The 23,304-nt window shown below is 40.1% G+C and overlaps 1 protein-coding gene across 2 annotated transcripts in view; it reads left to right on the plus strand.

Annotated features, from left to right (window-relative positions):
* SYNPO2 (synaptopodin 2) overlaps window positions 1–22,057 on the plus strand; it is a 122,585-nt gene extending 100,528 nt beyond the window's left edge. For both annotated transcript variants that reach the window (XM_048847323.2, XM_075127615.1), the window contains exon 5: window positions 18,324–22,057. In XM_048847323.2, coding sequence (XP_048703280.1) covers window positions 18,324–18,896 — 573 coding nt within the window. In that variant the 3' untranslated portion in view covers window positions 18,897–22,057. The remainder of the gene's footprint in view (window positions 1–18,323) is intronic.
* The last annotated feature ends 1,247 nt before the right edge of the window (window positions 22,058–23,304 follow it).

Here is a 23,304-nt window from a genome sequence, read left to right on the forward strand (position 1 = left end):
ACATACTTTCATACACACACACACACACACACACGGCACATGCATTTTGTGAGTGTTTGGATCTCTGGTTTGCTTCAAGCCCATCTCTAATAGTATGGTAAGTCAACAGCTCTTAATAGCATTTCAGCGTAAGACTGAGCTATTTAAATTACCTATTTTACCTGTAACGTCATCTCCTGAGAAACAGACGTTAGAGGACAGCTGAGTATTGTCATTCAGGTTTAAATTAGAGGCCAAGGATGATATCACACAGAGCTGAAGAAAACCAATAGTTTATATGTAAAGGAGCCATTTGATTTACTGAATTATTTTTAATATATTCTGATGAGGACACACTGGCTTGGGCACAATGAATGAGTACATTTGACTATGAAAGTCAAAGTCAGACCATAGCAGACATACTTCCAATATGTTCATGATCTGGTTCAAAAATTCTTTAAGATCTTCATATTGTTTTCAGTGTATTTAATTATTACCACATAAAATTATGCTGCATACTTCAGGGTGCTAGAGGAGCTTAAATTCTGTAGAGGTTTCCATTAAATCAGCTACTTCAATTCAGGACTCATAAATTTACCAAGAAAATTATCTCAGTCTTGTGAGTCCCTTTATTTTTGAGGTTGGCAGAGAACCTTTTAACTTCTGGTGGTCTTCTCTAGCTGGTGTGGGGTCATGTGAGAATAAATGGGTCTCTCTTAGTGGTGCCAAGGTTCAAAAGGACACAGGGATCCAGGCTCCCCCATTACTGTCTATTCTAAACTCCTGGCTGTTTGACAGTGGCTAAGGAGGAAATTGTATCCCTTCAGAAATGTTGTATACTTGGAGTATACTTTAAAACTTTTTCCGATACTTTTTTAATAACAAATGAAGTGCTCATGGAATGTGATAGACAAACCCAATGCTGCAGGCTGTTTATCCTTCCAGCCACAGCACAGGCAGCAGCAGTATAAGCTACTCCACCCTTCCCTGTCATTATGCTTCAACCCTGAGCAGAAGGGAATAGGGCTGGTCAAGCTTTTCTCATGAAAACTGGTGGTGGTGGTGATGGGGGGAGGGAGGTTGACAGAAAATTCAATTTTTGACTAAATGAACGTTTTCATGGAAAATATCTGCTTTCCATGGAAATTTTTGACTTCCTGCTGAAAAAACTAAATTGAAAACTGTTTGGGTTTGGGACTTTCAGTGTTTTATTTTAAAAAAAAAATCTAAATTTCCCATGGGAAAAAAAAAATTTTGACCAGTTCTAGAGGGACCAGTTCTAGGTCTGAGGTTCCATGGCTATTCAAACTTCGGCTTTCTTCTGAGACAACTAAAGGACACCGTTTGAATAGCTGGGTTTTGTGCTGTGGGCATTTCTCCATGAGAAGCAATTTTTGAAAGTTTTAGAACATGGAAGCAATTGGATTAAATGGGTTTCCATCCCAACCCCCCAAAAAATGCTGCTGTTTTCCCAAACAGCACTGACTTCAAATGTTCTGCCTCCAGAATAAATTTGTGCAGCGTGCATTAGAAGTCTGCTTGGGCCTAATTTTAAAGCTGACTGGGACCTGAACATGACCCAGGGACAGCTGACTTAAACCTGACCTGAGCGTGTTGAGTCCTTTTCAGACCCAACCCAGCCTGACCTGGACATGAGACTTCCCCCCAAACCTGTATTAGTGCTGCCACCTTGGGCTGGGGGCTTGGCTGGTGGGGGATTCCTGCTCCTTATGACCCATGCTCACAATCCGTCTTTGACTGCCTGCTGACCCTAGCATCAATGCAGCATGTGCAGTGCAGCGAGGTGGTGGCGGCTGGCAGGTGTGGGGCATGCAGCCACTGCCATGCCAACCACATGGGCAAGCGGAGGTGATCAGAGCCTTCCCACTCCAAGCCCGAGATGGTCAGGCTGTTTTCAGACCCGACCTGACCTGACCCCGATACTTGTAGTTGGTTTGGGTCAGGTTGCAAGGCTGTAGCTTGGGTTAAAAAAGAGAAAGATATCCTGAAAGCCACTGTCAATATGCTGGTACTGTAGGAGCCTAGAGTCTTGCTGTATTCCTAGACAGTGAAAATTAACTGAGTAAGAAATAAATGGAAAAAATACTGCAAGGAAAAATGCTTTTTCTGGTGCAACATTAAAAAGAGTAAAAACATAACTATGTTAGAAGTAAGACTCGTTCCTCCTTTTTCTGCCCCTTAGACATAGGGAACCATTTTGTAAGAGTAATAATATGCCCTAGGATGTCCCATGGCAGTAGGATATACATGTTCCTTTGGTCCTGAAGTTCTTTGGGCTTCACAATACACTAGTATGAAGGGTAGTTTTTGCAGTGGAATATATTTACATCTATACTTTGTCTAATCAAGGCCATGCACATGTAATGGTTCTTGGGTGACCTACTATTTAACCTCCTGACATTCTCTTTACCTTGAAGTAGCCACAGGCTCAGTGCCTTTCCTACAGCTAGCAGGGAAAATGAGTAGACTTGTGTGAGGCCAATGCCACTCAGATCAGCTAGCAGTAGGCACTTGAATAACAAGGGACCTTCAACTCACTCTGTCCCTGTAGCCTAATTGTATTACCCTCCATGCAACTTCTGATCTTCTTTGGCCTGAGACATTAAGGAACCAGAGTCACAAGGTTCATATTGAAATTGCCACATCACACAGTGCTGCTACCACCAACTGTCCAGGCAACAATACTTTCCTCCATCTTTTCTGGCCAATTTCCACATTTCCTTTCTGCCAAACTGGTATCATTGGGTTTTGTAATGAACGTTCAGAAGAATTAGGTTGTGTCTGAAATAAGGCATTATCAATGTGCCAGGGTATCAGCAAGCAGACAACAAATAGGAAGTAAGGGGCAGTAGTGTGAGGCAGAAGGGAGTGTTAGTGACAAGTGGGAGAGCACTGGTTGTGTGAGGGAAGAACTGCCACAACTAGGGTAAGCCAGAGCCGAGGAGGAGAGTGAGCTACAAGGAAAGGGTGGGCAGTGAAAACAGGAGAAGAGGAGAACCACCACCCAAAAAGGCTTCACCAATCTTTGTCGTTAGGTTGCTTTCGAGAAAAAGGAGCCCTAGGAAGTTATTCAGGAGGTTTATAATTTCATTTTAAAGCCCTTCAGTAGTTGATCGATCTCCAGCCTTTAGATTTGCTATGCCTAGCAATTTTTTTTATTCTTAGTTATGTCCATCACCAGCCATGATTTTTCTCATGTACTGTACATATAGCCTTCAAATGTATGGGAATCTCAGTGTTCTTTCCTAGCATGAATCAGTGGAGAAGATGTGAGGTTTTTTTTTAAAAAAAAGACAGACTCCCGCAGTAGGGTGATACTCTGCCTGGAAATGCATATATATAAATGTGTTGTGAGGTACAGCCCCTGCACAAAATTCTTCTTAAAGGTACAAAGGTGAGCCATTACAAAAGGGAGTGTACAAGGGGGTTCAGGAGCACTGGGAAGCAAAGGATAAGGGGAACCTTATAATAGAGAGCCTGACCATGTAGAAGCACAGTGTACAGAGTATCCAGGACCTTGTTTCAACAAGCCATCAGCCTTACAGGGATGCTCAGTTGCTCCAGCCTCTCTTAGGAGAGTTCATTGCACATTCTGAGATGGGGAAAATACCAATGAAGCAATGGCACTGATTCCCATAAGAACTTTGGAAGATTTTCCCCTATACTGTTTCACGACTTTTATTGATATTACGTGACTTTGCATGGTATTTAATTTTTTAAAATTGATTCATTATGGAAAAACAGATTGCTCCAACATTGCCCTATAACTGGACATGATGCAACTGGCTTCGCTTACAGTCACACACCCGAGACTCTACTGATCACTTTTATAGTTAAACCTGGCAAGTATAAGACTTCACTATTACAGCCTGGCAGCATGTTATCTTATAATGACTCTACTCAGCTCAAAATTGGAATTTTTATACAAAGAAGCAAACTGACAATAAGATCATCAAAAACAGTGGATTCAAAAGCTATGAATATATTCATTGCCAGCAGTTTTCTTGGGAAGATATATGACTGTTCTAACTTCATAGCCCACAACCACCACCTACTCCCTTGACAAAGTCAAAGGAAAGAGTTCGAGCCACTCAAGAGGTATGTTTGACAAGTGATATCCAGCTGAGCACTTATTGCAGGAAGCTTTTTGTTTTTTTCCCCAGCAAAATAATTAAAACTCACACAAGCCCCCCAAAGTTCAGTGAAATGTTATGTTGGAGGGAACTTTTCTAGCAGCAAACCTCCAGGCCCTTACCTACTTCACTGGAGCAATGCTAGTAATTACCAAACGGTGGTGCTATCATGATTCTAGGCAGATTCCCTGAGCAGCGAGGACAAGCCCCATACCAGTCAAGCCTTGTGTTTGTCTTCACTGTTCCTGGGGAAAAAAATCCCTTCTCTGCCCACACCAATGTTCATAATTCAGTTTGAAATTCAGTGTGGGCAGAACCTAAGGATAATCATACTGATCTTCACAGCCTTATAACACATTAGTAATAACTATGCATTGCCCTAGACTGAGGAGGCTCTACTCAGGGGAGAAAATACTTCTCTTAACCTGTGTTTGGGGATTTATTTTCTGGCACAAGGCTGATTGTTTAAGGCAATCAAATTAATATAGTAGCAGTAACTATTTTAAAGCTTGATTTCTTGATTCCTGTTATATGGCTTGAGATAAGGAATTTTAAAAGGGAAGAGATCCTTCACATTGCTGGGTATACAAGGTAAATAAATTACAGGGCTGCTAGGTAATTACAGTACAGATGTAAATGAGCAAGCTGTGGAAAAGAATTATTATTATTAATCTTTCTATCTACATAGCAGTCTGAAAAAGGTGGTACTGTAGGGGGCCCGTGGAAAAAATGGTATGTGATCTTGTAATTAAAGACTATCGTAGTGCATATGCACAAGGGGCCAAATTAAAGTGAGAACATAAGAACAGTCATACTGGGTTAGACCAATGGGTCCATCTAGCCCAGTATCCTGTCTTCCGATGCCAGATGCTTCAGAGGGAATGACCAGAACAGGTCAAGTGATCCATTCCCCGTCGCCCATTCCCAGCTTCTGACAAACAAAGGCTAGGGACACTTCAGAGCATGGTTTTGCATCCCTGCCCATCCTGGCTAATAAGCCATTGGTGGACCTATCATCCATGAACTTATCCAGTTCTTTTTTGAACCCTGTTATAGTCTTGGCCTTCACAACATCCTCTGGCAAAGAGTTCCACAGGTTGACTATGCGTTGTGTGAAGAAATACTTCCTTTTGTTAGTTTTAAACCTGCTGCCCATTAATTTCATTTGGTGACCCCTAGTTCTTGTGTTATGAGAAGGAGTAAATAACACTTCCTTATTTACCTTCTCCACACCACTCATGATTTTATAGACCTCTATCAGATCCCCCATTAGTCGTTTCTTTTCCAAGCTGAAAAGTGCCAGCCTTATTAATCACTCCTAACATGGAAGCAGTTTCATACTCCTAATCATTTTTGTTGCCCTTTTCTGTACCTTTTCCAATTCCACAGTATCTTTTTTGAGATACAGGCAACCAGATATGCATGCAGTATTCAAGATGTGGGCCATGGATTTATATAGAGGCAATATGATATTTTCTGTCTTATCTATCCCTTTCCTAATGATTCCCAACACTCTGTGACTATTGCTGCACATTGAGTGAATGTTTTCAGAGAACTATCCATAATGACGCCAAGATCTCTTTCTTGAGTTGCAACAGCTAATTTAGACCCCATAATTGTATATGTATAGTTGGAATTCGGTTTTCCAATGTGTATTACTTTGCATTTATCCACACTGAATTTCAACTGCCATGTTATTGCCCATTCACCCAGTTTTATGAGATTCCTTTGTAAAGCTTCACAGTCAGCTTTGGACTTAACTATCTTGAGTAGTTCTGTATCATCTGCAAATTTTGCCCCTCACTCTCTACCCCTTTTTCCAGATCATTTATGAATATGTTGAGCAGTACTGGTCCCAGTAGAGACCCCTCAGGCACACCACTATTTACCTCTCTCCCTGCTGAAACCACTTATTCCTAATTTTTGTTTCCTATCTTTTAATCAGTTACTGATCCAGGGGGGCAATATCTTATCCCATGACAGCTTACTTTGCTTAAGAGCCTTTGGTAAAGCACCTTGTCAAAGGCTTTCTCAAAATCTAAGCATTCTTTATCCACTTGTTCACCCTAGTCCACATGTTTGTTGACCCCGTCGAAGAATTCTAGTAGATTGATGAGGCATGATTTCCCTTTGCAAGAACCATGTTGACTCTTCCCCAACAAATCGCATTCTTCACAGGCAACCTACATTCTGACATTTCCTAATTTTTGCGTGTTCAACTCTGTGACCTTAATAATGTTCTTTTAACACAGATTTTTGTGCAGGTAATTTTCTAGGTTTTAAAAAAAAAAAGCAAACTGAAAAAACTGAAAAATTCCTTCACGTGGCATTATATTGACACCCACACGCGGCATCATCACGGTTGGAACATTAGATCCACCACTCAGACCTCTGCCACTTGAGCTAATGGAGTAACTGACAACAGTAGTAGATTGTCATTCTCTATGTGCGCCAGCAACAGAGGGGAATGAGACACTTTGCCAGTGGGTTTCACCATAGAGGAATGGTGAGACTCAGAGTCAGACATCATGGGTTCCATTCCAGGTCTGGAGGGGAGTGTGTTCCAGTGGCACAGACTCTTCTGCCCTCTCTCCACCAAGTGTGACTTCTACTCCAGCTTGTCCCAGTCTTTTCTTTTCCCCATGCCTGGCTCATCATCCCAGTCCCATTCTCCTCACCTATCTAGTCCCAGGCTCCCCCTCAGAGTCGCAGTATCCTCACCCAGCTAGTCCCAGTTCCCCCCCTTCTGAGCTCAGTCTCCTTCCACCCTACTGGCTCTGCCCCCATTCCCATTTCCCTCCATGGCTTGCAATCTCCTTACCCAGCCAGTCCCAGTCTTTTCCCACCTCCTTCTCCCAGTCCCAGTGTCCCTCTTCCCCAAGGCACCTTGTCTCAACTTCTTTCCCCAACCCCTGTTGGTCCAGCTCTTGTCTCGTCTTCATTTGAATCAGGCAGCTTCCACCTCCCCACTGCCTTGGTCCAGGTCATTGAGAGCACAGGGAGAGAATCTCCTTGTTCTTAGTTTAGGTGCCTAGAGCTGGACCTAGCATGACACTCAGCAGCCCAGTTGCAGGGAAAACTCTGCTCTGCCCCAGATAGACTCTTCCTGAATTTTAGCAGCTAAATTTCCTGAAGTCTGTACTGAAAATGTGCACTCTACAATTTTTCAAAGGCTTATATCTTGGCCAAATTTTAGCATATTTTCCAGGGTATGGCAAATGCACATCCATAACACAAAGGCCACTTCCTGCCACATTTCAAATTCCTGCTCCAAAGCATGGGGGCACTAGAGCTTTTTAAATAACAGATCACCAGAAAATGTTATAATGAGCAAAACAATGTCTTTTCCCCAAAGCTCATTCTCTAAAACAGCTGAACTATTTTGACTAAAATCTTCCAAAAGAAATCAGTCTGAGGCAGACACCACACATGAAAATGTTCAGCTAAAATGGTTACATACTGGCAAAGTTATAAGCAACTGAAAACAAGGTCTTTATAGTGGAAAGTGCTGGACAACATTACAGTAGATGGAACTACCAGCCCTGCCTAGAATATACTGTGTGTTTTGTATTTATGTTTTGCACTTTGGGACAGAGTCATTTACTCAGCACCTTTATTTTTGTATTCATTTAAGATTGCTTCATTGTCCATACAGCACAGGGGAGACAGAAACTACTATTTTAGATCCATGTTTGTTTTAAAAATACATATGCACTATGGGGGGCAGGGGCAATCCTATTTCACTTTCCATGGCAGGATAGAGAATGTGTGTGTGGGGGGGGGGAGGCAGTGGTTCATAGCAGGTGATCAGAGAAGGATCACAGCTGTATGCATCTGTAGCCTACACAAATTTCTATGGTGTATGCACACTCCTGACTTTTCCCCTGTACACACCAACTTTGTACCATGGAGTGTAAGGACAATATATGGATGTGGTATGAACTGAGTGCAAGGATGGCACTGGGGAATCCTCTTTACCCCCAAAATCCAGCCACAACAGCCATTTGGAGCAAAAATAATGACTCTTCTTCAGTCACCAGAGTAACCAGTGATAAGTACCTGGGACAGCTGGTGGTTAGCCTTCTGCCAGACACAGCTCTTTATTTTTGGTCAGTACAGGATTTGGCCTTTAAGTGGAGCTCACACAGCTTAAATCATTAATAGTTTTCTAGCCAGAACATAAACCACCCAGACTCATAAACTGCACCTATTTTGAAATGCTCTTTGGTTTCTTATCCTAGTTAACCAGAACTTATACATGCACACTGAACATGCTGCTGTTAAACTCCAATAGGTGGCAGCAAATGCTCTTTCCTCTGGGAAATATGCCATGTCCACTCCTCTGTTTAATTGAAAATAGGGATTTCTGTGAGCCAAAAGAATCTCCAGTCCCTTGCATATTACAGATAAAACTTTATTGTGTTTTTACAATCAGATCTGATGTGCAAGTTATGGGATAAACCAAAGCAACCATTTTCCTTTGCTTAAAGAATACTGAGCTAAGTCAATATCTGACTTGTCTGTGGTTAGCAGTAGAGCTGTGCATAGAAAGGGAATTCCATTTTGCAGAGGATTTAGATATTTTGAAACTTGGGTTCCTTTGGATTTGGAATGAAAACCAAAAATTTTGAAATTCTCTATAAATGGGAATGCCCTGAGCTCCAGTGCAGCCCGTGTGGTGAGCTTCTCTAGAACCATGGAGCCTGGAAACCTTGGTTCAGGGGCAGTCAAACCAAGCCCCTCTCCCCCCACCTTCCCAATGGTTGCATTTATAGCTTGACATTTTTATTACTGTGCAATGCAAAATGCCCCTGAAATGGGTGACGCCACTTTGGGCCTTTAAAAGCCGGAAAAGCGGCACATCCTTTGCAGTGGCACAACCTCCCCCCTTTCCTCCCTCCTTCTTTTCTCCTTCTTCTGCAATACTGGTACTCTGCATATATTCCAGCTGGAGGCCAATGTTAGTTCAGGATTGAACATGCCTTTGACATGGAATTATGGACTGGGGCAAAATTTTCAAAATCCCAAAGTGACATAGAAGCCTAAAACTCCCTTTTTCAAAAGTGACTTGAGCAGTTAGGAGCCCAAGTCCCATTGACTTTCTCTGAGAACGATGTAGGCTCTTAAGGACTAGATTCACAAAAGGACTTAGACACCTAACTGCCTCTTTAGGTGTCTGAATCCAGCAATAAGGCACCATTAACACTGACAAAACCACAAAGCTACCACCTAACCCTATATGCACATCAGTTTCCACTGGTGAGCTTGAACAAGCTGCCTAAATCCTGATGCCACTGAGCTGCTTGGCATCCTGGGTCACGCCTCACCGCCAGTGGGATTCTCAAACCAGACAATTGCATGCCTATCTTGCCTGCAGGGCCCAATCCAGTAGGCATGCTCTGAGTACACCTAACTCAAACAAAACAAAGGACAGCCAGGGCGAGCACGTGCACCCCACATTATAGCCAACAGCCCAGTTGTTAAGGACACTCTCCCTTATTTGGAGGATGGCCTTGAACACAGGTCTCCCAGGACAGTTTCCTAAACACTCAGGATATGGGGTATTCTGGGATAGGGCACTCTCAGTCTCTCCTGTTGAAGTGGTTCCACTTTGTATAAATAATTAACTCTCCACCAAAGCAGGGATTTGACCCTGACTCTCCCTCATCTCAGCTGAATGCCCTAACTACTGGTCTATTGAGTCAATCTCTTGCTTTTTCCTCTCTCTCTGTCTCTGGCCCAATGAATATTTAATTATTTATACAACATGGAATAACTTCAACAGGAGACATAACTGGGGGTGTAAAAGCACTTTTCTGACATGTGGGAGAATCTGGATTCATGTCTCTGAATTTCAACTCCAAATCAGGCAGAGCAGGGATTTGGAAACAAGTCTCCCACATCTCAGGACAGTGCTAAGCACTGAACTATGAGCTACAGTGGGTGGGGAATCTCCGTCTCTCTGATTCCAGGAGAGGGTTTATGGATGAGAATCCCAAGTGGAGATGGACTCCTCCCTGCCTGGCTTGCTGGCTTCTGAGAATTCCTTACTTAGGCACCTTGTTCTCCCCCTACACTAAAATTGGAGCTCGGATGCCTAATTCATACCTAATAAATAATGCTTAGCTCCATATTATGGTGTTTCCAAATTACTTGTGTCTATTTCACAAATCATATAGACATAGACACACATTTTCTATGTATATACACACACACACACACACAAATAATAATTGTGTGTGCATTGATTCACCTCTATATACCTAATTCAGTAAATTACTTTTGGGAATAATGTTACCTTTGCTTTAGTGTATAGGAATATACACTTCAAATATATTAAAGATATGTATATGGTAAAATAAATGTTTGCTTTATTGAACACATTTATAAATACTTTTCTTTTTTAAATGTTAATGTAACAAGCCTTTCAACTGTTCTCGTGTATGTTGGAGAAGCCAATTGCAGCTCTAGGGATTCCCTATGATTCTGGTAGACAACTTATTTGTCTTTCATCCTCCTCTTATCTAAAAACCATTGCCTCCATTCAGTAACTATTGTAGGGCAGTGGTATTCTTTCCTGAAGAGCTTCAACCAGACTAATGGAAAAGCACAGACTAATCACAGAGTGACATTCTGACTTGTCATGATGTTGCAACATCACACACAACATCATGATGTTCTTTCATCACACGAAGACGAAAACATTGCAACAGGATATCCCCAAGGTATTGTGATTATTTTGTAGCTTTCTGCTGCTTCATTTGATGCCATATCTCTTCTCTTTCCATGCTCCCTTTCTGGCTGGTGGAAGGGAAGGCTAAAAGGGAGTTTTTTCTCGATCTCCCTTCTTCTAAATTTATTTATTTAATGCTTCAGGGAAAGGAAGAGATTGCTAATTCCTCTCTGTTTGCCTGTTACTTTCCCCATTGCTTCATGTGTCATCTCTGTTTTGTATATTCTACGTAAGGCCAGCTACATTCCAAGCCATGACATAATAAAAACTGCTTGATGGATCTTGAAGAACAGAATATGGATTGAGAACAAGAGGTTGAGTATCACTGTGCTCAGTTAACACTGTCTGGTAAATGAATTGTGAGTGAATTCTAGTGACTAAAGATTGGCATGAGCCATGAGTTCGTGTGGTTAAGTCCAGAGTTCTGAATAGCCCATTACTGATAGGAGTCAGTCATGCATTTAAAATCTGGATTTTGATCCAATTTCAGGAATGCTTAGGTCCAGCGTTTTGGTTCAGGCCCATCTCTTCTAGTGACAAAGTAGTAATTCTAATGACAACAATATAAAATTAACGTATCATCTCCCAGTCTTTACCTGTGAAAAAATAGGAGATATGCTTGTGTTTTTAGCATAAATTACACATTCCTGAAAATCCTTAAAGGTCTGTTTTTTGAAGTGTGTAAAAAGATGGAGCACTTTTCGGCAATGAAGCCTAGGGAGTATGCAATTCCAGAACAGCGTGGAAGCAGACAAAATAGAAGTATTCTTACTCAGAAACTGAGAAAGTGACTGCAAAATTATTACCTGATTTTATGTAATTATACACACACACACACACAGAGGTGTGCAGATTGCTAGTGGATAATGGTCTTCATTACAACAGCCACCACCATAATTGGCACCAATTGGAAGACTCGTTGGAAGTCTCAGCTGGGAGGCCAAGGACTTAGTGGGTAGGTGAACGTGAGGTAAGGATGGAGGCATATTGGCAGGGCACAGTGGATAATCTTGTACTGTTACTGCCTGTGCTGTATTACTTCTATGGATATAGAGAGGAATTCAGGGCCTGATTCTAGTGTTACACCAGTTCAAATTGAATCAATGGGGTTACACTGATATAAAGTTCACATGACAGAATCAGGCCCTCAGAACCTTGTCAGCTCAGCAAACAATATATTCATTTAAAACTCCATAGTAAAACAAAGTTGAAAAATTGTTAAAAAGAGACTTCTTTCCTTCCCTAGTACAGTAGTGACAGTAGAATCAAACACCACCATCCCCCAAAAACAAATGGAAAAACCCTCATTGATTTAAATGGGTTTCTGACTTGGCCCCAAGAAGAAAATAACTATTTCATTTTGTTTTATGGTTTTCTCTGTAAAACTGCAAAAACTTGCACAAATACTATTGCAAATCCAGTCCATGAAGTTACATTTCTTATCAGACATATGAAGCATAAAGATAAAATACCATATTGCATAATATCGACTTAGTACAGTATAGCCAATACAACTTTAGACCCTTACCCTGCAAAGACCTATGCACATGTTTAACTTTACAGAATGCAAGTAGTCCCATTGAATTCAATGGGACTACTCACTGTGCATGAAATTAAGCATGTGTACAAGTCTTTTTATGGTCAGGACCCTAGAGCCAAGTTGTGTTCTGCTACATCAGTGAAAAGGTACAGTATCTCCACTGAAATCATTGGAGGTACTAGGAGTAACGGCCTAAAATGGAATTTCTGTGTAGTTATTCATTACACCTTTATGAATAGCTAAACTAATCACTGCATCATACATTTAGTTCAGATAGCAATGTACACTAAAGAAGTAAAACAGGTTTTGCCACATATTGTAAATTGTGGCCAGGAACACAAATTAATTTCCTATTTAAATGTCTGCACATTTTGAATTATGATGAATTACATTGTACTTGACAATTTTCCTCTTAGGGTCAATTCTTGAGATCCTTTCTCAGGTTTTACTCAATCCTTATTCAGTTCAGTTCTAATCTCACTGAAACTAGGCTTTGTTTGGATAAGGAGAGTAAAAACCATGTACTGACTTCATGCTTTGACCGCCAGTATTTATTTTTCTAATTTATGAGTCCCGCCTTACTGATCTATTTTGGGCCTGATTTCTCTCACACAGTTGCACCTATTTTATACAAACTGACTTCAATAGAGCTATTCCTGATTTGCACCAGTATAAGAAAGCACACAGTCAGGCCCATTAATTTTAAAAAGCCCAAGAAATTTAAAAAAAAAATAGTAGCAAGAACAGAGGGAATGAAACAGAATTATTTTCTGTTTTTACTAGAAGGTGGCTGCTATTTCTGTTCAGAAAAATTTCTGGTCCAGTATAACTGAGGTACCCTGTAGTCAAAGATATTTTCCTCTTCTGGGAACATGAGCTTGGCTCTCAAATTTCTGCTCTACCTAACTTCAACAGAATCACCACCAGTCTCTCACTGAACACCATAGAGAATTCAGTCAGCAACTTCTGTCAGAGCCTCTCTCCACAACAACTATAGGCACATTACTTTAGGATTGCAGTTAGTCCAAGACACAAGGTAATGATGGTAGTGCCTTTCTCCACACTGGAGAACCAGACAGACAAATCCAAGGTTCAGGAGTGTGGTGGAGTGTGTTCTGAGGTAAGTACCCACCTAGACAGTGGCAGGATCATATCCAACCTCCTAGCTATGTCCCAAAATAGTGGAATTCCATAAGCCTCTCACCAAGAAGGGCAAATTTGTTCTTGCTTATTTCAGCCTCTTTCCAAAGAATACGTCCTGGAAAAATCCTTCCCCTCAGGATCCAGAAAAGCATACTTCCGTTAAAGAGATTTAAACTTACATGGAAATGACCGGGGGAAGAGGGGGAACCTTGGCTCCTCCTCCAAGGAAGGAGAGGTTACTTCATCTGTCTCCTGAGTAGATCAAGAGGAATGCCATTCTCACATACATTTTAATCTTGAGGAGCCAAATGACTTCATCAGGAAGTTGTCTAAACTTAAGTAATTGCTAATGTTAGCTCAGGGAAAGTATTAAGAATTCAAGCAGTCCAAGAAAGCCAAAACAGGCCTGAATATGCTACTAGAACTCCATTTTTTGTGTGTGAATCAGCTAGAGTTGGCAAACTCATTGTGTTGTGTTTAGTCACGTGACAATTATTCTGGGTTTGATCTTGGACTGGGAATTTCCTTCTCTATGAGGCAAAGTGATTTGTTCCTCACCATCATGAGAGAATTAATCGTTGAATCGTCTCAGTAATGCAGATCATGTACCTGATCCAGGATAAAACTCTCAACAGGAGATTTCTGGTATTGCACTGGGACAAGAGACACCATTCTATAGATTACCCGATCCTTCTTTCCAGCACCTCCAGGGTATCTCTCAAGTGGTGGCTACTCATACAGTATGTAGAATGGAGCATGAATCCAATTGGCTAATGACAAACCCATATATGTTAGTCTAACAAATAGAAAATAATGAAAGATGCAAATACTATTTTGGGTAAATGGACAAGAAATGAAAATAAAAGATAAATATCAGCATCTGTTTTGGGAAGCTGTACTGGTTCAGAGGTAGAAAAGAATCTCACCTATCCACCTTGAAGGTGATTCATTTGTCCAATGCTTTCCAGCACCAGTAGTGGCTCAGTCACTCCACTGTACCTGGGGGCATGGAAATTGTATTCCTAAATATTCCAGATGATGGATTCCCCAGTGAGAACCAATCATGGACCTTTTCATCTCACAGGGGATTCACTGGGCAATCCCTTACTCCAGTAGATACAAGGACAGAAAAGCTTAAGTACTTGATATGTTCTCCCTCTCAGGGTTAAGGATGACATTACCTGCATTCCTACCCAGTCATTTTATCCCCCAAAGTCTCACAAAAGGGGGAGGGGGGAGAACTAAGTTCAAGCAATCTATCTATCTATCTAACTAACTATCACTAACTTTGCAAAGGATGATCAGATGCATCATTCTTGAGGCACAATGGATAAACCCATCCTTTCTTCCCATTTACCAAACTGGACCTCTTCCCCCAATGTCTAATATTACTCCCAAATCCAGAGACACTCTTCCAAAAGGTTTGTCATCTGAAGGGCAGAACTGCAAGACAATATGAATTATATGCTCATTTGTGAGCAAAATCCTCCATGTCTAAGGCATATTAAATTACTTGGAATATTTTTTCAAATAGTGCAAGCCAAAGAATGTCATTCCATCCCAGTTCTCAGTAGCATAGATTCTCCTTTTTCTGCGACAACTCTTAAAAAGATAAATGTATGCTTTGGGAGCCATTAGAGGGCCTGTGACTGGAAAGAAATTTGGTTACCACCCCTTGATCATGAGGTTCTTCTTAGTTATGAACAAATTAAGCCCTTGAGTTGGTAAAGCATGGTTTTTCTGGGACCTAAATCTGGTTGTCAAAGCCATGTGCTATTCTCCTTTTGAGCTCCTATCTACAATATCCCTAGAAATTCTCTTCTACAAGGTTACTTTCAGCTGTCTTCTATCAGTTCCCCTTCCTCACCCTATACCATGATAAAGCTGTCCTCAGAAGGGTTTCCAGTATCCTAACTGAGGTAATGTTTGATTTTCCAACAATTTTTACTTCCTATTCTGATACTCCCCCTCTTAAAAAAAAAATTTTACCCTAATCCAACATGCTCTAGGCCATTAAATTTTATCTACTCTGCATCTCTGAAGGCCTCATCTTCATGTCATGGAATGGGGACACTTGTTAGATGGATTATTGAATGTATTTCATTGGCCTATCAATTTCTATTGGATAGGATTTTTTATTATTATTATTTTTTTAAGATTAAGTCCCACTCTACCAGGGCTGGGCAGAACAAGAAGGTACCTCTGCAGTCAAAACCGTGACAGCAGCAACTTGGAAGGCTCTAGAGACCTTCTCCAAACATGACAGACAAGCATAGCATCTTCAGCTAATACTGCCTTTGAATGTCAGATCCTTATGACAGCAATTCTCTGAATAGTATACTTCCCATCCCCTACTTATCTCTGGGATCCTACATGGTCTGATGGACTTAGAACTCTTCTGTCTAAACTGGAAGCTCCATTGAACAGAAAGGGAAATTTTCCTTAACTGTAAAATGGTTTTCTGTTCTGCAGAGACAACAATCTGGAACTCTCTGATGACCTGCTAATTCAGATGGGAACTCCCCCCTGCCACCTTTACAATCTTATCTTGTAAACAGTGTCACTGTTCAGGTTGTCAGAGTAATTTATTTAATAGAAATTGTGTCTCAGATTGCACAGAATTCTTTATAAGTTCACAACCTTTTAAAATTTCTTTTCTTGCCAAGTGGTTAAATGAAGCATATGAACTTTACTTGCCAAGAAAGCAATTGACTGTGCTACCAACTGAGGAGAGCATTTGTAGTAGCTAGAAGGTGGGTGGAGGGGAATCCTTAATTCTGATTGGAGGACACACATGGGCCAATCTGGCCACAGAGAACACCTATCTATCTGCATTGTGATCGCTACTGAACAGAAAGCCATTTACAGGTACTGCCCTTTCATGATATGAAGATCCGGAAGAACTCCAACTCACTGTTAATGGTATGATCGTTTAATCCATAGGCAAAATAACTATATTCCCCTGTGTTTCTGTAGGGTAAGAAAGAATAATTTTTCCTTTTCTATTTAAAGTGTACATTTTGAGTGCCAAGCTGAGTCCTATCCAGGTAAAAGTTAGTTTGTTTGGTGACTCATACATCAATGTGCACCCTTATAGGTTAAAAGTTAATTGAACTCAAGTGTACAAAGTACAGTCCTTTTCTCAAGATGGAAAATTGCCATTTGTTATGGAAGGGCGTTAATAAGTGTGTGACATTTCTTTCTGATGTTGGGGATAGCTGGTGATTAGCTCAAATGGGCAAGGAGGAGGATTGTCTTCTTGTAAAACAGAACACTATGAAACCTTTGCTATGTCACTGATGGCCTAGGTTTTAATAGGTAGTGACTGAACAAACATATTGTAATCAATAAAAACTGCAGATGCTCAGGAACTTTGAAAATTGAGCCATTCCTGTCTCAGTTTCCACATCTCTGAAATGGATCTAATAATATGATATATAGGTCATTAAATTTTGCTGAGTGCATATAGATCCTCTGATGGAAGGGCCTAGAAAAAAAGTGAAGTATGGCATTAACAATATTGAATACTAAACAAAATCATTAATGGATAAATCTTCACTGTGCATGATTCAGGCTCTTGTTGACTTCAGGAGGCTTAGTTTAGGTTAAGCCCCTGGTCTTTGAAAGTTATATAGGAAAGGTAATTCAGGCCACTGTTTTCAGGATAGACATTTAGCAAAGCCCTTGGCCACTTATAGCCAGATCCTCAAAGGTATTCAGGATCCTAATTCCCATTGAAATCAATGGGAGTTCTGCTCCTAAATACCTTTGAGGATCTGGACCTTAATGCCTGATTTCAAACAAAGTATGGGAATTAAAGGCTGTTCCCAGACTTCAGGGTATGAATCAGAGGATGTAGCCAGTTAAGTAGTCTCTGTCCATATTGTTCTTCCTAATTTAGGAACCATGTGATTTGTCTGATGCAGAGTGCACATTTGGCATGCGTGCAAAAATGGGGTACTTGTACTGTATATTGCTGAATGAAGACTGCTGAGGACAAAACCCTTCTCGTGAACAGATTTTTTGTTTAAAAGTGCTGCATTACTAAGAAGATTAGGATTTGTGGAATATGAATGGATTTCTCCTAAAAATGGGTCAGAGTGTTCTGAAATTTTTAGGGCACTGTCATTTAAAAGGAGCAAGGTTAAGTAATATCCTACAATGGTATTAGGCAAATTATTGCATTGGCATTTTTAGTTTTTTTCATTCATTTTTGTCCCCTTGCCACCCAGGATAAATTTAATAATTTCAGTGGAAAAGAGCTCCTTAATATAGAATGGATAAAATACACTCTTGGCTAGATCTATTGGACAGAGCCAATTACCAAGTAAGTTTATGCCTGCATCCTGTAGATATAGTCAGACTGGTAAGAGCAGTTTCCCACCCATCTCCTTTTCCACCTATTGGGGAGGACAGGGCATATTAGCAGGGTAGAGGAGGTGGAGGGAAGCTTGCAGTGTTGCTATCCATACTGTACCTGTTCATTAATAGAAGACTTCTTCAGGTCTGTCAATCTGGTGTCTTTCCCAAACACTTGAATTCTCTCTCTCTCTCTCTCACACACACACACACACAGCTACATGTCGGGTGACGTGTTTTTAGACAGCTGTTCCTTATGCTGCCGGCAAGTTCTTGTACTCTCTCATATACTAACATGCTAAACTGTATGCCAATAGCCCAACAATAATTCGCTTCAGTTTGGAAATGAAGGAAAAGGGCTTCTGTCATTGATATTCAATTATTGTGGTTATATTTGAGGTTTTGTTGTTCTTAGGAAAGAGGCAGTGGCTGCTCATTATCACTTCCTGAGAGGCCTTCTTCACTCACCTCTCGAGCCATGTCCCTCGCTTCACCTGTGATGTTCCAACCTGGCCCTGGTTACTTCAGCAAACCAGCAGCAGCAGCTGACAAGCCTGGCAAGAGATTGACTCCCTGGGAAGCAGCAGCCAAGTCCCCTCTTGGCCTAGTGGATGATGCTTTTGGCCCCCAAAACATTCAAGAATCCATTGTTACTAATGTAGTATCAGCTGCTCGCAGGAAAACACTCCCTGAGCCACCGGATGATTGGAAACAAAGGGTTTCCTGTGTGCCTCCAGGCCCAGGTGTTCATGCTAGCTTTGCATCATTTGGAACGAGGCAGTCTGGTATCACATCCCCACCAAAGAGCAGCATGTCTGCCCCCAACTCCACTTTTCAGCGTGGCTCTCGGCTTCAGTATGCATATTATGGTCAGCGATCCCGAACAGATCCTGACATGATGTCCATGGATTCCAGGTCCGACTACTGCCTGTCAATGGCCAACTCAAACTACAATCCACATCCAAGGGGATGGAAGCAACAAACATGAAAGACAGAAGAACCTGGCATATTTCCTTCCTGCCAGCTTCACCAGCCTTAGATCACAGTTGGAGGAGTAAAGTGACCTGTCTGAATAGCTTCTTGCTGGCTGACAGTTTCTGAACTGAAAGAATGAGGAAGTTTTGTAGAAGGGTGCAGTTTTCATGATATTTCAGGGGTTTCAGTTCTAGACTAGATTCCATTTTATTCCCAGGCGACAGGTTTTTTGTTTGTTTTTAAAAAGGTCAAATTTGTGTAGGTGGGATAATCAATGTGCTTCTGACAAAGCACATGTAGAAGCTTTAATTGGACAGAATACAAAAACATTTACAGATGAGTTAATGAAATTTCCAAAGAATGAAAAAGCTTTTTAAAATGAAATTTTCTGGTGGGATCTGTAGTATTTCTGGGTATATTTGATATCTGAATTTTAGGACACAGACATAGCCAGACTTCAGAAGGTTATTTTTCCAATGGAATTCCAAACTTTGGAAAGGTTTACTCAGCATATTGATCATATAATTTCTCTGTAGAATTTTTTTGTAAAAAGGGATTCTTGCAAAGTAAATCTTAGTTTTACTATGATAAACATACAATACTTCTATAGTCATTTTACCTGAAGCTCTGGTACACACTAACATATGTTAATATGTAATCATGCAGTTCAGAGGGATTTCAAGGAAGTTAGGGGGGTAACTCTCCATTTTAAGCTTTGGCTGTTGTAATTACCCACCCTAGTTTGAAAACAGCAGGAAAGAGAGTGATGTTATGATGAACTACGGATATGATAGTTGAATAACAAAATGAATCGGAGAAGTATTTAATATAGTCAGGTTAAATTTAAATTGGGTTGCAAGTGACCACTGTAATAAACAATCAAACAAATACATGTCAGTCATGTGGGGGTGTTGGATGACAACTACGTTTATTTCTTTGTGAAATGTTTAACTTTCTGAACATTTAGTGCAGCAGATTCTGCTACTAGTAGTTGAATACTTGAAAGGCTTTAGATTTGTAGTCTCATTTTGGAAGACCAAAATAGGTTATATAGCAAGGACAATTCATGTTATGTGCAGGAGGTATGCGGAATATGGTTTATGATAAGTGTTACACGGTCTGAGTCTAGTTAAGGCAACACATATTTGGAGCGTTCTTAGAGTGTTAAAAAGGTCTTGAAGGAGTTGGAGAGATGGTAAAAAATTTTGTTACTGCTCGTACATATCTTACATTTACAGTTCATTTAGTTAATAGCAACATATGTGGCTAAGCTATATACTACAAGCTTACTGGGTAGTTTAGATAGTGTTCGGTGTTAAATGAATACCCAGTTTTACAGAGCGCACTGCACCATCCTCAGTTGTTGGACATTCTTCAAATATCTATCAAGCACGGCCACTTGAAAATATTGCTGAAATATAGTTGAATAGCTGTACTTAAACCATATTATAGGTGTAAGCAGAGCAATTTGAAAAGAAAATTAAAATTCACATGCATAATAAGAAAGCGTACACAGAAACCAGGTTATAAACCAATGTAATATTTTTTCTGCAAGAGGCTGACTTCTTATCTGGTTTCTGTTTTGAGTTGTATCCTTTATGTTGTTATACTGGGAACAGAATTAAGCAATGTTCAGAAAAATAATAATTTGGCCAAATGCAACTTTAGGGGAAAAAAGCATTTCAATTTTCAGAATCTGGAAAATAGCTTTTTATTTCCTTTGAAAATAATATCATGCATCCTAATGAAGTATGGAAATGCATGGTTAGAAATAAAACACCTACACCACATTTCCAAAAATGCCCATATTTTAAAATATTACAAATGTTATGAAACAAAAATTATACTAAATGAGGGCCCAGTGCTGCAAACATTTACTGTAAACTCACTTGCTGTAAACTTACTCATGTGCCTAAGTGTTTGCAGGATCGAACCCTAAAAATGGAACAATCCCTATTATATATATATATATATATATATATATATAAGGCCCAGAATACTTCCAGATGGATGGTTAGAAGAATACCTATAATTTTTATACACAACTTTTCATCACTATCCTATTCAGGGCAGGGGCTTTTACACTTAAACTGATTCATCTCCCACTAAAGTCAGTAGAAAGACTCCCATTGACTCCAGCAGGAGCTGGATCAGGTATTTGGTAGCACCAATTCTGTGGCCATTACTCAGGAAAATGTCCATGGAATCAATGTCAAATGTAATGAGCCTGAGTAAAGGCTGCAGGATGAGCTGCAGTACTGCCCCTCCACACATCACCCTGTATAGACAGGAAGCTGTGTGTTACGTAGCTGTCTCTTTGGCTGCTTTAAACTAGGGTAAGTCAATTCCACCTAAATGAAACCTAGAAGGTAGCCATAAGCGTTAGGATTTTGAAGGGGGGTGGGGGGGTAGAAACCGGTTTGTAAATACACCAAGTCTAAAGAGAATGTAAATCTATCACTCTGTTATACTGACAAATAGGAATGCTCTTTTCCAGAGGATAACTGAGGTTCACACACTGCTCTTATTCATTTCAATGGAATTTTTGTCATTAACTTCAATCGCCACAATATCAGGCCTCAGATACTAATATTACAGTGCATACAGACCTTTCTGAAGCATCACTCTGCACCTTTCATTCTTCTCTCTCTCCCTCATCTCATCTCTGGCAAAAATATTTTTCACCCAAAATCGTGTGATTGTGTTGTGTGTCAGCTCTGAATATTCATTTAAAGTGTTTCTTACATTTTATTGTTTGTGAATGCACAGATCTACTCAGTTAACGTGAGGAAAATACTCCCCCCCCCCCCCGATATCTTAGATGACTACTATTTACATTAGAACTGACTTTTAAACTTCAGAGTTGTCTTTGTTAATATGCAAAGAATTTGAATATGCAAATGTAACCAAGAGTTTAGTTTCTGTAGTTATACTAGAATATAGATATTCACATTTCTTGTTCATAATTAGTTTTCATTTTAGTTAGCTGTATTACAATTAAATATCTAGTCACATGACATTTTTGCATTGTAGGAAAAGTCTATGCTAGCCTTATAAATGGATTTTCACTTCTACATACTGTTTGTTCACTACAAAGGACACTTTATTTGAAGAGAGCATGCCAGAGATGTAAATTGTATCATTTAATAAAGTGATTTCACCAATCAGATGAAAGGCAATGTTGCTTTCTCCCTATTCATGTTAGTTTTGAAATAATCTAATAATTTAAAAATGAATAAGAGCAAAACAAAGTTTAATGCTTATTCTGCACCATTTTTAGATTCACTGAATTTACCAGTTTGCAACCCCACAGCTGGTCTGAGCTTCTAGAAGCTTAAGTCATTATCAGATCAAATGACAGTATGTCAAAGTAAGTAGAATTTCATCTTCACACTGAGTAAGCGGAGGAAATTGTCATTTTACATGTGTTTTTCTCAGGGCAGTTTGCAACATTTTAATTCTTACCTCTCAGCATGGTTCCCCTTTGAAGCTTGACACTGATCTGCCTCCCTCCAGAATTATTTGTCTATCACCGTTGCATGTAAACACCTTGTTAGTTACTATGGGGTTCTTCAGAAGAACTGGATTATTGGGGTTTTATTTTTTTAAACAAAAAGTTGCTGTTTTCGCAACCTGTCCCTCTGTAGCTATTTCTTTTGAACTCACTGCTAACTCTGTCACACATCCCAGGTCAGTAGCTGCTCACCAATCTGAAGAAAGTGTTTACAGTCTGGCCCATAAAAAGCCAAATCCTGCTTCCTCCATTTATGTGGCTAGTCCCAATGAAGTCAATAGCACCTTTTACATTAGTAAGGCAGGTAGGATTTGGCTGAAATATAAAGATAAGAAAAGTGAGCATGTAGCTAAAATTTGGAAACCAGTAAAACTTGACAATGGCACTTTGTAAGTCTTTGGTATAATTAAGCATTTATATATGAAGGGGAAGCTATATTTATGCTATTCAGAGATATATTTGGGTTTTTTTAAATTCTAGGGTGCTTAAGTATGGTATAAAGAAACTAGTTGAGTGCAATGAATGTTCAGTGTAACAAACAATACTAGTAAAGAGAAAAGTTGCATGAGTTTAGCTATTATCAAAGCTGTTGTTTTATTCAAGATGAAAGTTATCAGCTGTTTGTTATTTCATGATAAACTCATTTAGAACACCTTAACCCCATGTAGAGATGCACTTAAACTGCAAAGTCCAGATCTAGATTTGGTCTCAAACTTCACCTAAATTCAGAGATGTTTGGGTCAAAACTTGGTTGATCCCAATATACAGTTTGAAGCCACTGAATTCAGATCAGGATCCAGATCCTCATTTCCCCAAAGATTGGGCATGTTCAGAATCAGGCTGTGGATGTAATTTCCAATGTGAAAGCTGTATAATCTCTGAGAGAAGGAATGAGGAAGAGGTCAGA

Source organism: Caretta caretta, chromosome 4, assembly GCF_965140235.1.
Source record: "Caretta caretta isolate rCarCar2 chromosome 4, rCarCar1.hap1, whole genome shotgun sequence".
NCBI lineage: Eukaryota > Metazoa > Chordata > Testudines > Cheloniidae > Caretta > Caretta caretta.